General features: G+C 51.4%; 1 protein-coding gene across 1 annotated transcript; it reads left to right on the top strand.

Moving 5' to 3' along the window:
- Positions 1–1103: 1103 nt before the first annotated feature.
- NELFE (negative elongation factor complex member E) lies at positions 1104–12320 on the top strand. The gene is given in 14 exon segments (XM_077331275.1): positions 1104–1243; positions 3138–3234; positions 3536–3608; positions 3697–3842; positions 3920–3928; positions 3930–3995; positions 5403–5437; positions 5775–5867; positions 5869–5910; positions 5912–5953; positions 7953–8105; positions 9119–9173; positions 10378–10480; positions 12157–12320. Coding segments are annotated over 14 exon segments (1089 nt in total). The 5' UTR covers positions 1104–1142; the 3' UTR covers positions 12231–12320.
- Positions 12321–14309: the final 1989 nt, after the last annotated feature.

Below are 14309 nucleotides of genomic sequence, written 5' to 3'. Positions count from 1 at the left end.
TACCTGAGTATTGTTGGATTCAGGTGGTCAGCCGTGTTGGTCTGAAGCAACAGGACGAATTTGGAGTCCAGGGTACTTTTAAGGCCAATGCAATTTAATTCTGGGTATATGCACCTTTAAGACCAACAAAGATTGATTCAGGGCGTGAGCTTTCGAGTGCAAGCCCTCTTCGTCAGACCCATTCCTTGCACTCGAAAGCTCACGCCCTGAACCAATCTTTGTTGGTCTTAAAGGTGCTACTGGACTCTGATTTTAAAGATTTATTCAGAGCGTGAGCTTTCGAGTGCGAGCACTCTTCCTCAGCCTATGACCAAGGAGATCATAGTCTGACAGAGACTATGATCAAGGATTTTTATTGTGCTACTTCAGACCAACACAGACCATTTGAATCTATCGTGAATAAATCTTTGTTGGTCTTAAAAGTGCTACTGGACTCTGATTTTAAAAGAAACTAGTTGCTTATTCCCTGTCATAAGGAGATCATAGTCTGAGGAAGAGGGCTTGCACTCGAAAGCTCACGCCCTGAATCAATCTTTGTTGGTCTTAAAGGTGCTCCTGGACTGTTGCTTATGGTAAGTGATCAAAGGGACGGGGGAAGCCGAATTATTCTTACCGCCTTCTAGAAAAGGAGGAGTAAACAGCGTGTGGTCCAATGGCAAAGCGCTATGCAAATTAGAACGTGCTTTCCCCACCCCCGGCCATCTCGCCCTCCCATGTAACCGAGCCAATGAGCGGCCTTTGATCCCCATAAGAAACTGCCTTCGAACGCGGTTTCCTCTTCCGCCGTTCGACCAATGAACAGCGATATGCAAAATTCCCATCCTTCTCTTTTTTGTGTGCGACTTCGCTGTCTTCCTGACAAACGTGATCAGCCAATGGAATTCGCGTCGCGGGGCAGTTTATGCAAATGAGTACTGTCCTCCCCCCACCTCCCTCCGCCGCCCTGATTGTGCGGCGAGCTTGTGGACGGAAGAAAGAGGAGCGCATGCGCCGGAGAGGAGCCGAGGGAGACAGAAGGACCCATTGGTGAGTGCAAAAATCCGACCGGGGATGCAAAGATCGAGTTGCCGTGAGTCCTGGTGCATTATGGGACAACCTCACGGCGAGGAAAGGAACATAGTTGGCATGAGTCCCAGTGCATCATGGGTCACAGGACTGGGCCTTGTCCTTGTGCATGGAGATTGGCCTGGGCTCTGAAAGACCTGTTTCTACTGTCATGGGAAGTTCTAGCGAGCCTCCCTCGGTGAGGGGTGGTGTTTACTGGTCAGAATGAGGATGAGGACCTTGTTGGGTTGACTTTGGCCCAAAGGTAGTGTGGTGCTGATAGCCAAGCTCGGTTCTTTGACAAAAGGTTCTCTGCCTCGATGCTTTGGCAGACACTCCCCAAAAGCCAGATGGGTTTATTGGTGGGCTCTCATCTGGAGATCTGAGTTTGATTCCCCACTCCTCCGCATGCAGCCCGCTGGGTGACTTTGGGCCAGTCACAGGCCTCTCAGAGCTGTTCTTGCAGAGCAGTTCTCTCAGAGCTCTCTCAGCCCCACCTACCTCGCAGGGTGTCTGTTGTGGGGAGAGGAAAGGAAAGGTGATTGTAAGCCACTTTGGGACTCCTTTGGGTATTGAAAAGCAGAGTATAAATACCAACTCTTCTTCTCTAGATACACAAATGTGCTTCCACGGGCATAAGGTCCCTGTGATCCTAGAGTTATACCGTATGAGGCTTGACAGATGTCCTCTTTTTAGAGGACATCCATTTTTTCGAGGAGGAGGTGTCCATTGAGGGGATGAAAATGCCCCCTTTTGGGATTGGAAGGTTGGACGTATTCCTAGTAGCAATGATCACAGCTTTGATAGAAGGGACATTTAGAGGGAGATTTGTCCTAGCGATGTCAGTGAGGAAAGGTGTCTTCTCTCAGGCTTTTCAAGATCCGGTAGCCCTAACTGTATTCTCCCAAACCTGAACTCATAAGAACTCTGCTCAACCCATGGCCATCCGATGGAGCCTTCTCCGTCAGACAAAAAGGCTACAAGCGTGGCACGAAGGCCAAAGCCTTCCTCTCTCACTGCCTCTGTAAATAGAATATTCCATTTTCCCATCATGGCTTAGCAGCCGCTGATGCACCTAAAATTATGAACCTGTAATTGCCTGTTAAAAACCACCTGGGCTACTGGCTCTCCTTACGTCATGTGCTATGAAGTTCCACAAGATAATTATGCGTTGGGTGAAGAAGTATTTTATTTTGCCAGCTCTGAATTTACTGACACTCCTTCATTGGGTGTCGCTTGAATTATACAATTTCAGAAGAAGAAGCTCTCTCTCTCTCCAGTTTCTGCACATCTGGCAGAGTTTGCTCCCTAGTTGTGGGCTCCCCCCCTCCCACTCCACAATATCCTAAAATCCCTGTTTCCTACCAGGATAAAGGCCAAAAATATTTAGTCTGCAGCGTTACTCTGCTCTTTTCTAGTTCAAGATGCTCTTAGACCTGCCTTTTTGGGGCTCACGGAAGCCTATTATAGTCTGCCTACAACAGAAAACAAAGTTGAAGTATTGAAAGCTATTGCATTTTTTTTACAATATGGATATTATTATGGTGGGAGGGGCCCAGGAAGGCAGAATTAAATTCATAATGTGACCCTGGCTACAAGCCTAACACATTGGGTACCGAATGGCCCATTTTGTCGATTGTACTGACTTGCTCTGTTTGATCTGCAGAGAAAGACAGACTACAAAGAATGGAAATAAATTTTTAAAACGGGATCTTTTGACGATAGGAGGTTTTTTTCCCCCCAGCACTGATAAATAGGAGCCAGTCCATTGCTGGACTGGCCAGGCCTCTAAGACAGGGGTGGCCAAATGGTGGCTTTCCAGACATCCATGAACTACAATCCCATGATCCTGTCAGTGCTGGCAGGGGCTCATGGGAATCGTAGTCCATGGATATCGGGAGAGCTACCGTTTGGCCCCGTCCCTTTAGGCCAGGGGTAGTCAACCTGTGGACCACAGGTTGACTACACCTGCTTTAGGCTGTCCTGGGGCATCTTCTGTACAATGTGTACCCAGCCCTCCCACCCCCTGGCCCCCATGCGGGAGAGCCGTTCCCTGACCCAGCTGACTCATGCTTTCCCACGGCTTCTTCCAGAGAGCGCCCTCTTCAACCAGCCATGATTGTCTTACCACCGGGTCTGACCGAAGAAGAAGAAGCTCTGCAGAAGAAATTTGCCAAACTCAAGAAAAAGGTCAGATCTGGTCAGAACTTCCCTACGGGAGGGTGGGTGACGCAGGTGGATGGTGCCCCCCCCCGCCAAGCTGCTTGCCCTGCTGTGACCCCTGTGAAAGGGTTGTTCGACCTCCAAAGGGGTCCTGACCCCCAGGTTGAGAACCACTGGTCTACTGCCTTTCTTCCTATCCTCCTCTTCTTCCTCTGAAGTTACGGCTTGGGGGAGCCTACGGACAGAGCAGCAAAGGAGGTTCGCTGCGGAAAGAAGAGAGTCTTAAGAAAAGAAAGGAATTTAATTCCCGTTTTTCTTCCCACCCCAGAAAAAAGCCCTCATGGCCTTGAAGAAACAACACAGCTCAACCAGTCAAGCCAGCCAGGGTGGAATTAAACGCTGTAAGTCAGACGCTCTTAAGGGACATGGGATGGGATTGAGCAGGCCCTTGAGCACCGGCTCTTCGGTTCTCTCCCTCTTTGCCCCCAGCCATCTCGGACCAGCCGGTGGTGAACACGGCCACAGCGACGGAGCAGGCCAAGATGCTCGTGAAAACGGGGGCGATCAGTGCCATTAAAGCCGAGAACAAGAATTCGGGGTTCAAGCGCTCTCGCACTCTGGAGGGAAAACGGAAGGTGGGCTGAGACGGGGGGGGGGGGCGTTGGGCAGGGTCGTTTGTCCACAGGGGCTTAACTTTCGCATTTGTCTTTAGGATCCGGAAAAAAGGGCCCGCCCCGACTTTCCAGCCCTTTCAGAGGAGCATCTCAGCAGATGACGACCTCCAAGAGGTACTTGGGACTTGGGTTCCTCGATAAGGAAGCAGATCCGGGAACCTACTCTGCAGGCTGAAGAGGGTGCCCCCATCTGCTCCATTATATCCTATGGGATGGATGCTCCATTGGATAGAATGGAGGGATGGGGGCACCCTCTTTGGGAGCCCCTAAAAGTGGACCCTTTGGACCAATCATTTTGAAATTTAGAGGGGAGTCAGGGAAGAGACTCCCGGAGCTACCCTGAAAGTTTAGAGGCTGTAACGTAAGCCCCCCTCCCCACCCCCACGAAAGGCGGGAAAAGCCAAAATTCCCATTGTAGTCAAGGGCACCATTGACTTTTAACAGGCGCTGAAGCCGAATTGGCCGGATCGGGCCCTTAGTGCACAAGCCTACCCGTTTCCAATAAACCAAAGTTCTGTTTAAGAAAGTTTCTTTAATCAGGACAGAAGACATCCCTTCACATATGTTGATTAAACTGAGGGTTGCAGGCTAGAATCCGGTATATTAAGCAGTACAGCACGGTTTCCCCCTCCCCTTGGGAATGCATTTCAAAGGCAGACTATCTACTACAAAGCAAATATCTACTACCAAAAGGGAAACCAAAAGGCTAGATGGGGAGGGCATGAGATAGGGGGAGGAAACAGAGGGAGACAGGGGACTCTAGAGGCTATGGGAAACTAGACGGGTAGTCAAACTCCAGATTTGCTGGCAGGGGCTCATGGGAATTGTAGTCCATGGACATCTGGAGGGCCGCAGTTTGACTACCCCTGCAACTCAGAATGATCTTGAGGTGCTAGAAGCATGTAGTTCGCAAGCATCACAGCGCAGGCAACAATTAATCCTGGCAGAAGAACCAGGGGGGAGATTCTGACATATGACCTTCCGGAAGAGCTGAGGGCCCTGCAGGAGTTATCAACCTTCCGCAGGGCCTGCAAGACGGAGCTCTTCCGCCAGGCATACGGTTGAGGCCGGGGCAGAGTCCCGGCATTCCAACTAGGATCCCCCTAAGGCAGGGGTAGTCAAACTGCGGCCCTCCAGATATCCATGGACTACAATTCCCAGGAGCCCCTGCCAGCATTCGCTGGCAGGGGCTCCTGGGAATTGTAGTCCATGGACATCTGGAGGGCCGCAGTTTGACTACCCCTGCCCTAAGGCGCATCAGACCGGCTCCCACTCTCACTGGAATGAGGATGTGGCCTCTGGCTGAACAAGCTGGGCTAGGTTGGGTAAAGAAGATGCGACCACAGCCGCTTTTGTTGTTTAATTGCGTTGTTTTATTGGGTTTTATTTGTATTTTCACGCTTTACTGTGTGAACCGCCGCGAGGCCAGTCGGGGAATGGCGGTATATAAATTGAAAAATAAATAAATTAAAAATATTGGTTGGTGACAGTGAAATCATGGGTGTTTTTGTTTGGTTTTAGTCGCGGCGTCCCCAGAGGAAGTCTCTGTATGAAAGGTGAGTTTTAAACACGTTTTTAAAAAAAAAAACACAGTAATAGAGGCTGCCCATCTGTTCTGCTAGCCAGGGATGAGGGATGCTGGTGTCCAGGGAAGCAATTCTGCTAGTGGAACAGATCCAGGGGATCTACCCCCTGGGTTTGGATGGGGTTCCTCTTCTAGGGAGAAAGGGGTCACAAGTTAAGGGGAAGAAGGAAAGGATTGGTATTGGAAAGTGCGGAAGTACATGGGAGGAGGCACATGAATGTTGGAGGTGCTCCTCTGTTGAAATATTCTTGTTTTCGACCCTCGCCATCCCTGGCTGTCGATACTCCTTGGGTGCTCTTTCCCCCCAGCTTTGTGAGCTCCAGTGATCGACTGCGGGATCACAGTCGGGACCGGAGCAGAGACCGCGAGAGGGATCGAGATCGGGACCGCGAACGGGAGCGGGGAACGCGAGAGAGACCGGGAACAGGACGGCGACCGGGAGCGGGGAGCGGGAGCGGGACCGAGAGGGCAACTTCCGCCGTAAGGAGTTCCTTTTAGAGAGGCCGGGAGGAGGGGGGGTTCGGAACAGCACACTTAACAAAGCAGAAGCTGTCATGAGGTTCAATCCATTTTGTGGGATCCTGGGAGTTTAGCAAGGCAAGTATCCCTTAGAAGAAGAGTTGGTTTTTATATGCCGCTTTTCTCTATCCGAAGGAGTCTCAAAGTGGCTTACAGTCGCCTTCCCTTTCCTCTCCCCACAACAGACACCCTGTGGGGTGGGTGAGGCTGAGAGAGCCCTGATATTCCTGCTCGGTCAGAACAGCTTTATCAGTGCTGTCTGGAGCCCAAGGTCACCCAGCTGGCTGCATGTGGGGGAGTGCAAAATCGAACCCAGCTTGCTGGATTAGAAGTCCGCACTCCTAACCCCCACACCAAGCTGGCTCTTAACCGGCCCCTACTCTTTGTTCCCTTCAATTCTCCCCCACCCCATGTGTAAGAACTACACACGCATAGCTAGCATGCAGGTTACTGGGGAGGTTAACCGCCTACTTTTAAAATAAAATGAGATTTTTGAAATTCCTTGTTTAGATTTACAGAAATATTTCTCCTAGGCTTGGCAGGACATTCCCTTCCCCTGGGGGAAATTTCCACCTACCCGGGAGAGTCGCTCATCCCTTCTTGGCATAATTGTTTACTTGATTTGACAAGATTTATTTAAATGGACTCCGGGGAATGGTAGAGGACAGGAAGGCCTGGAGGATCATTGTCCATGGGGTCGCGATGGGTCGGACACGACTTCGTACCTAACAACAACACACCCCCACCTTTCCACCCTCATCAGGTTACCAAGCTGACAAACAAATTAAAACATGCATAATACAATTCACATCATTAAAACCAACAAGAAATCGTTAAAACTTGAATTCCCGGAAAACCTTGGACAGGAAGGTGGCCTCACTCGTTCCACGGGACAAGGTGCTTAACAACCAACCCCTGCCCAGTGCAGCTTGCAGTCTAAAATTTGCCCCAGAGGAGTCGAGGACTGGAATGGGGGGCTGAAGAAGAGCTGATTTTTATATCCCACTTTTCATGACCCAAAGGAGCCCCAAAGCAGCATACAAACACCTTTCTCTTCCTCTCCCCACAACTGACAGCCTGTGAGACAGGTGGAACTGAGAGAGCTCTAAGAGAACTGCTCAGAACAGCTCTGAGAGACCTGTGACTGGCCCACAGTCACCCAGCTGGCAACATGTGGAGGAGGAGTGGAGAATCCCGATTCTTCCAGATTCGATCCCCCCCCACACACACACACACTCTTAACCGCTGCACCATGGCTGTCGACAAAGAGTGAAGCGATGGGGGAAGGCTGTGCCATTTAATTAACATGTATTCATGCATCTTTTTGGAGAGAGGCGGTGGTTTGGACTTCCTGGGAAATGTGACATTTGGAGAGGCATTTTCAGGGGTGGGGGAAAGAGCAAGAGACCAGGGCAACAATGTGCAGGTGTGTCGATGTGCAGGTGTGTCGAGGAGAAGTTCAGGTTTAAAGAGGCACAGGGAGAACAACCATCTTCAAATATTTAAAAGGCTGCCATGTAGAGGATGGAGCAGAGTTGTTCTCTCTTGCCCCGGAGGGATGGACCAGAACCAATGGGATGAAATTAATTCAAAAGAAATTCTGTCTAAACATCCAGAAGAAGTTCCTGACAGTGAGAGCGGTTCCTCGGTGGAACTGGCTTCCTCGGGAGGTGGTGGGTTCTCCATCTTTGGAGATTTTTAAACAGAGGCTGAATAGCCATCTGACGAAGAGGCTGATTCTGTGAAGGCTCAAGGGGGTGGCAGGTGACAGTGGATGAGCGAGAGGGTCCTGAGTGTCGTGCCTAGTGCAGGGGGTTAGACTAGATGACCCAGGAGGTCCCTTCCAACTCTGATTCTATAAGCAGCAGTGTTTGAAGGCGAAGGGGCTATAGAGGGCTGTGGCCGGTGGGGCTCCAAGAGCACAAATCCCCCGCTTGTCGATACGGAGGCGTTTTGAGTGCTGCAAGCCCACCCCTGTTCTGACTTTTTCCAGACCGCTGGACGCCACGCAAGGGCAACACGGTGTACGTCTCCGGAACGGACATGAACGAGAACATGCTGCAGACGGCCTTCTCTCCTTTTGGGAAAATCATCGACCTCTGCATGGACAACCCCCACAAGTGAGTCAGGAGGGCCGGGGAGGCCAGAAAGCCAGAGTCCCGCCACACCTTAAATCACCGTGGGGCACAGCTCGCCCCAGACTCCTCCCGCCTAAGCCATGCTGAAATGAGTGGGAGTTGTGTCAGAACTGGGCAATCTATCCGAGGGCCACATTTCCTGCTTTTTCTCCCTGAATATTGAAAGCCTGGGTGCTTGAAAAGTAATTAAGAAATCAAGAAACCCAGATTGAGAAATGCTGAGCTAGACCAGAAGGGCCTGGGCTAAGGCCGAACTAGCTAGCCACAGCATCCCTTGTGTCCATGTCTTAGAGCAGGGGTAGTCAACCTGTGGTCCTCCAGATGTCCATGGACTACAATCCCCATGAGCCCCTGCCAGCAACGCTGGCAGGGGCTCATGGGAATTGTGGTCCATGGACATCTGGGGGACCACAGGTTGACTACCCCTGTCTTAAAGCTTTAAGCAGCTGTAGCACCCAATGAATCTTCCCTTAATCTATGTGAGACAGATTTCTAGAGCGGTCGACCAAGAGAAGCCTGTGCCTGACTTTTGTCCTTGAATGCACGAATTCCAGTGCCCCACAAGGAAAGGATTAAATGATTTCTTTTTCTGTCCCTCGACAAAGGTCAAACCTCTCACCATCAATGACCCAAAGGGTATTTTGTTGGCTTCGTCACCAAGACCTCTCCATAAACCCCTTGGGCTCCCCTTCAGCCTGGGGCCCCCTTCCAACGTGCCAGGGGCCCCTTTGAGAATGGCTGGGCTAGAGCAGGGGTGGTCAACCTGTGGTCCTCCAGATGTCCACGGACTACAATTCCCATGAGCCCCTGCCAGCGAACGCTGGCAGGGGCTCATGGGAATTGTAGTCCGTGGACATCTGGAGGACCACAGGTTGACTACCCCTGGGCTAGAGGACCAATCGTGGCCTGGCTTAGTCTGAGCCAGCTCCGTCCGTTCTTGAAGAGGCGCTGGGACGGTGCCATTTACCAAGTCTGACTTGTCTCCATTTCCCCAGCTGCGCGTTCGTCACCTACGAGACGATCGAGTCGGCGGATCAGGCCATCGTCGAGGTGCTGCTTTCTGGTTCTCCTCTCTTGGGCCAGAGTGGTGGGTCTGAGGGGAAAGGAGGGGGCGGAGAAGCTGATGCCCGTGGGGGGTGGGGATGTGCGAGGACGGCCTGGCGCAGTCTGCAGAGAGCAAAGGCTTGGCGCAGGAGTCTTTCGGCAGAACCAGAGGCCTAGCGCCCAGGCCGGTCTCTCGGGAGGCGTGTTTACTAATGCGGCGGTCTTTAAAGTCCTCCCCCATGTGGAGGGTTTTTGGTTGAGGCCGGGGTCAGCGAATGAGTGCCAGCGTTCCCCCCCCCCCCAGACCTCGTAAGTTAGATCTCCTCCCCACTGTCCCTGCCGCTCTGATAGCAGGAGGTGGGAATAATGAGAACTTCCGCCATGTTGGGATTGTTTTAAAAGTCTTTGAATGGGTCTTTTAATGGGGATAAGACTATTGTGACCCGCCACAAGCCTACGGGGAGTGGCGGGAAATAGATCTAAATAATAATAATAATAATAATAATAATAATAATAATAATAATAATAATGTTTCAGAAGCCGCAAAACTGTCCTTTTAGTGGCTTGCCGAGCCATTTCAGTCTGATGTTTTTTAGGATTTAGTGGTTTACCTCATTTTTGGTCATTTATACCCCCCCTTTGCTGTCCTTTCCTTGACCTTCCTGATAGCAGCCCCGGGAGGGGGGTTAGGCCGAGAACGAATCAGTAGGCCCAGGTTATTCGAGGAGCTTCTGAGGCCCAGTGGGGAGTCAAGCCAGGGTCTCCTAGATCAGTGGTCCCCAACCCCCGATCCGGGGACCGGTCCTGGTCCGTGGATCAGTCGATACCGGGCCGCAGCTCCTCCTCGTCCTCCTCCCCGGCTGCTGCCTCGGGGGCTGCCCTGCCACTCTGCCGCCAGCTCACCTTTGGTGCTCTCCAGCGGCCACCATGGCTGGGGGTCCCCCTTGGTGTGGCACTGCGCAGCTGCTGCTGGCAGCGCCCCCCAGTGGGCGGCGGGAAATCAGGGGCTTCGGAGGGAAAGCAAGCGGATCAGGGGCTCAGGCAGCAGCAGCGACATCCCTCGGCAAAAGACTCCCCCCCCCCCCGCCAGGCCTCAGTAAAATTCTCAAGCGTTGACCGGTCCCCGGTGATAAAAAGGTTGGGGACCACTGTCCTAGATCCAAGCCGAGTGCCCTGATGGCGACCCTGTGCTCACTGCTCCCCCCGACAGCTTAACGAGGCGGTCGTAGAAGACGTGCCACTGAAGGTCAGCATCGCCCGCAAACAGCCCATGTTGGAGGTGGCCATCGGCAAATCCCTCTGGGGATCTCTGGGTAAGTGAAGAGGGTGTCCGTCGAAGGAGGGGGCCTGGTGAGTGGGGGGGGGCATCAAGACTAGGCTTGTGCACCAGGGGCCCGATCCGGGCCGCTTCTTGGTCGGTGGTCCATTAAAATCAATGGTGCCATTGACTTTAACGGGAATTCCGGCCTTTCTGCCTTCCCCAGGGCCTGGGGGAGTGGGGGTTTCAGTTACAGCCTCCAAACCATCAGGGTAGCTCTGGGGGGCTCTCCCCTGACCCCCCTTTGAATTTCACAATGATTGGACTGTGGGGTCCACTTCCAGGGGTTCTGAAACAGAGTGCCCCCATCCTCTCCATTCTATCAAATGGGACAGAGTCTATTGAATCGAATGGAGGGATGGGGGCCACCCTCTTTCGGAACCCTGTGCTCCAATTATTGTGAAATCTAGATGGGGGGTCAGGGGGGAGCCTCCTGGAGCTACCCTGACAGTTTGGAGACTGTAACGGAAACCCCAGGCCTCAGGAAAGGCGGCAACGCCGGAATTTCCGGTTGCAGCCGGTTGCAGCTGGTTGCAGCTGAGGCCTCTTGGGCTCCCCGCCTCCCTCTCTCTGCCACCCTGGGCTTAATGCTGTGGGATTGGATCCAGTGAGGGAAGGTTTTGCAGAACAGGGGAGAGACAGGCAGAGCGAGGCATCCAGGAAAGGGGAGATTGGTTTAACAGCAAGCACCAGCAGCTTTTAAATTGAAGACTGCTCAATTCAGATCCAGCAATACCGTAGAGATCAAGGCTATTGTCGGGGGTGTGGGGGGGTTATGAGCTTCCAGGAGTCTGAGGAAAGGAACTCTGACTTGTGAAGATTTACACCCTGGGATGCTAGTCGGCTTAGGACAGCGTCGCACTTGTCCTTTTTTCTTTCTGGATGACGTGCATTCAGCCCCACTGTTGAGTGGATTTATATTGCCCGCTGTTTTTGCATTCTGGATTTTAAATCTTGAGAAAGGATTCATTACACTGTGAGCGAGTGCCCCCCCCTCCCCAATTTGCCGGTGAAATGCGTGCAGCCCCGGTTTCCCCAGCAGATGCCTGCAGGCATTGATGCCTGGGCCACAGCAACGCCACCTCTGAACACCTCTTGCCTTGAAAATCCCCACTTGGGGTCACTGTAAGTCAGCTCGACAGCAAGAAAAGAAGTGAAAGGCCAGTCAGGATCAGAAGCTGGAAGATCCTCTCTCTCTCTCTCTGGTGCATTTGAAATTTGAAGTGCTCGGCTCAGCGGCATCTGGAAGAGCAGCGATTGTCTTTCTCCCACCCCTCCCAGGTTCCCTTTGGCCTCACCAGAGTTGCGGTTTGCCCTCGCTCAGGGGTTCCCAAATGGTGTCCGTGGACAGCAATTATCATGAGCCTCTGCCAATTGGCCATGCTGGAAGGGGCTCATGGTAATTGTTGTCCACGGACATCAGGAGAGCCATGGTTCAATCACTCCTGCCCTACTGCCGGAAACACCTGGGCACCAAGCACCAAAAATCGGTTTATGTATCAAAATGTTCCCCTGCTTCAGTGGGTTTGGGGCCACAGCTCTCAAGAAGGCCTCCCAGGTCCACAGGGTTCCCATACTTTACCATCCTCCAGGGCTTCAGCTGGCGGGGGGGGCGGGGGGCAGCAGCTGGGCCTTTTGCCGGGTTCCCTGACCCCCTGCTTCGCATTCCAGCTGTGAAGAACAATTACAAGGGGGCCCATCGTGACAAGCGGTCCCAAGTGGTCTACGACGAGGACATCTTCTGAAGCTTGCCAGGTGATCTCCCCAGAAGGCAAGGGGGCTTTTTCGTTTTCGCCGGGTCTCGTCATGGCGTCCCAATAAAGTAGTTTTCTATATTTTGGGGCTGTGGTTCTTTGAGCTCGTAACGGTGTATCTTTAAACTGTTCTCTAGCTACCTATTTGTTTAGGGATTGTTTTCAATTGCCAACTGAGATCGGAGTGCTGCTGGATCGTAGATAATTCCACAGCGCCTGTAAGGCACAGCTGTTCCGCTAGGCCTTTAGCTGAGGCCTGGAAACCGCCTGGTCAGCCAGCCTCCCTGTCAGACCCCTCTGAGAAACTCAGACGGCCATCTTACAATCCCCCTCTTTTGCCTGAACTAAGGGGACCAGATTTTAACATTGGTAAAGTGGGACACCATTGAGGTTCTTGATTAAAAATTTGGTCTAAATGGAGCAACAAAAAGTTTCATAGAACGCATAAAATGCATAAATAGTATTGTAATATATATTTTTAATTTCAACGTAAGTACAATTTGCCAACTGTCCCCAAATGTCCCTCCAAAAGTGGGACAATCTGGTCACCTTACTCTGAACAGAAGAGCGGGCAGCTAGTTTGAGTCCTAATATTTATAACTTAAATGTATTTATTTTAAATCTATATTTTCCTAGATGGTTTTTTTTCTTTAATATACCCGAGTCCCATGAGATGGGACAGATAATACATATTATTAGTAGTAATAGTCTCAATCTCCTCCTGCTGTCTGACCCTCACCCTATTTGGTCCCAGTTAATCTAAGAGAGGCTTTCTAGCCCCAGGTCACCCAATGAGCTTCTAAGACCAGCTTTTCTCAACTTTCTTACTCTTGAGAACCTCTTGAAACGTTCTTCAGGCTTCAGGAAACCCCAGAAGTGGTGCAATCGTGCAGAATATGGCAGCACAGCTGTGGACACGCCCATCTGAAGCCCCTCCCCTTCCCACCCCATCCAGGCCCATCACTGGCCATTTTGGAAGGGAGTGGGTGGGTCGACATCATATATGGTCATATCACCCACTACGTTTTTAACAGATTTTAAAAACATATAAAAATTACTTCCTTCCCATTCAGGAAACCCCAGGGTTTCACAAAGCCCTGGTTGAGAAAGGCTGCCATAATACCACTTTTGGTGTCCAGAACTACACGGTATTCCAAATGAGGCCGCACCATAGATTTATACAGGGGACGTTATGGTTTTCAGTCCCCTCCCCAATAGTCCCCAGCCCAGCACTTCCCTTTTTGATTGCAGTCACACACTGAGTCAATATCTACTCTTCGTTCTCCACCACAACGCCAAGATCTCTCTCCTGGCCACTGGAGAAGGCCCTCTGGGGCGAAACGCATTGAGTCCTTTGGTTATTTTGCACATCCAGTTGCTGTAGACTAGGATTTGAGATTCGTGTGTCATTAAATAAATAGTTGTTCTGTTTTATCATTCACTACCGAGCAACGACATCGGCATGCCTGCTTAATTTCGGGTGTTTCTGCTCCTAATTGGGGAGAAACAAGCCACCTTGGTGGCCCTTGTAAGGGCAGAAGAGTAGGGGATGGATGTTGTAAATAGGACGCTAGACTTCTACAGGCCTGATCAGCCCTATTGTTGGCTTTTGACATTGCATCGGGCTGCCCCGAAGTTTATCTGTACAACCATAAGGTGTAGAAACTTGATTTTTTAAAATTTAAACGAAGGCGATGAAAGCCAAAACTGAATGGCCTTGCCTGGAGCATGCATGTTCATGGCCCAGTCCTGATCTTCGCCCCAGTCCTGATCTTGAATTGTGTTGGGATATGCAAGAGCTGCTGTGTGCATGATCCACCGGCATAAAAAGAATATCCTGCAGGGGGCATCAGAGGACATGCATATTTTGCATAGTTAAAATAGGAACTTCCTGGGATTTTTCACGTACTCCCCAGTGTCCAGCTTCCCTCAAGGGAAACTTCCTGTTCCTCTGTGCACACTTCCTCCCTGCTTGCCTGTTAAGTCTCTTTTTCCTCTTTCTATACGAAGTTGTTTTTCTTCACAACAGCACGGCTTTGTTCTTAAATCAGCCCGGGGCTCCATCCCTGT

The sequence above is a fragment of the Paroedura picta genome, chromosome 3 (genome assembly GCF_049243985.1).
Source record: "Paroedura picta isolate Pp20150507F chromosome 3, Ppicta_v3.0, whole genome shotgun sequence".
In the NCBI taxonomy this organism is placed as follows: Eukaryota; Metazoa; Chordata; class Lepidosauria; order Squamata; family Gekkonidae; genus Paroedura; species Paroedura picta.
This window is presented reverse-complemented; position numbering and strand designations above follow the sequence as displayed.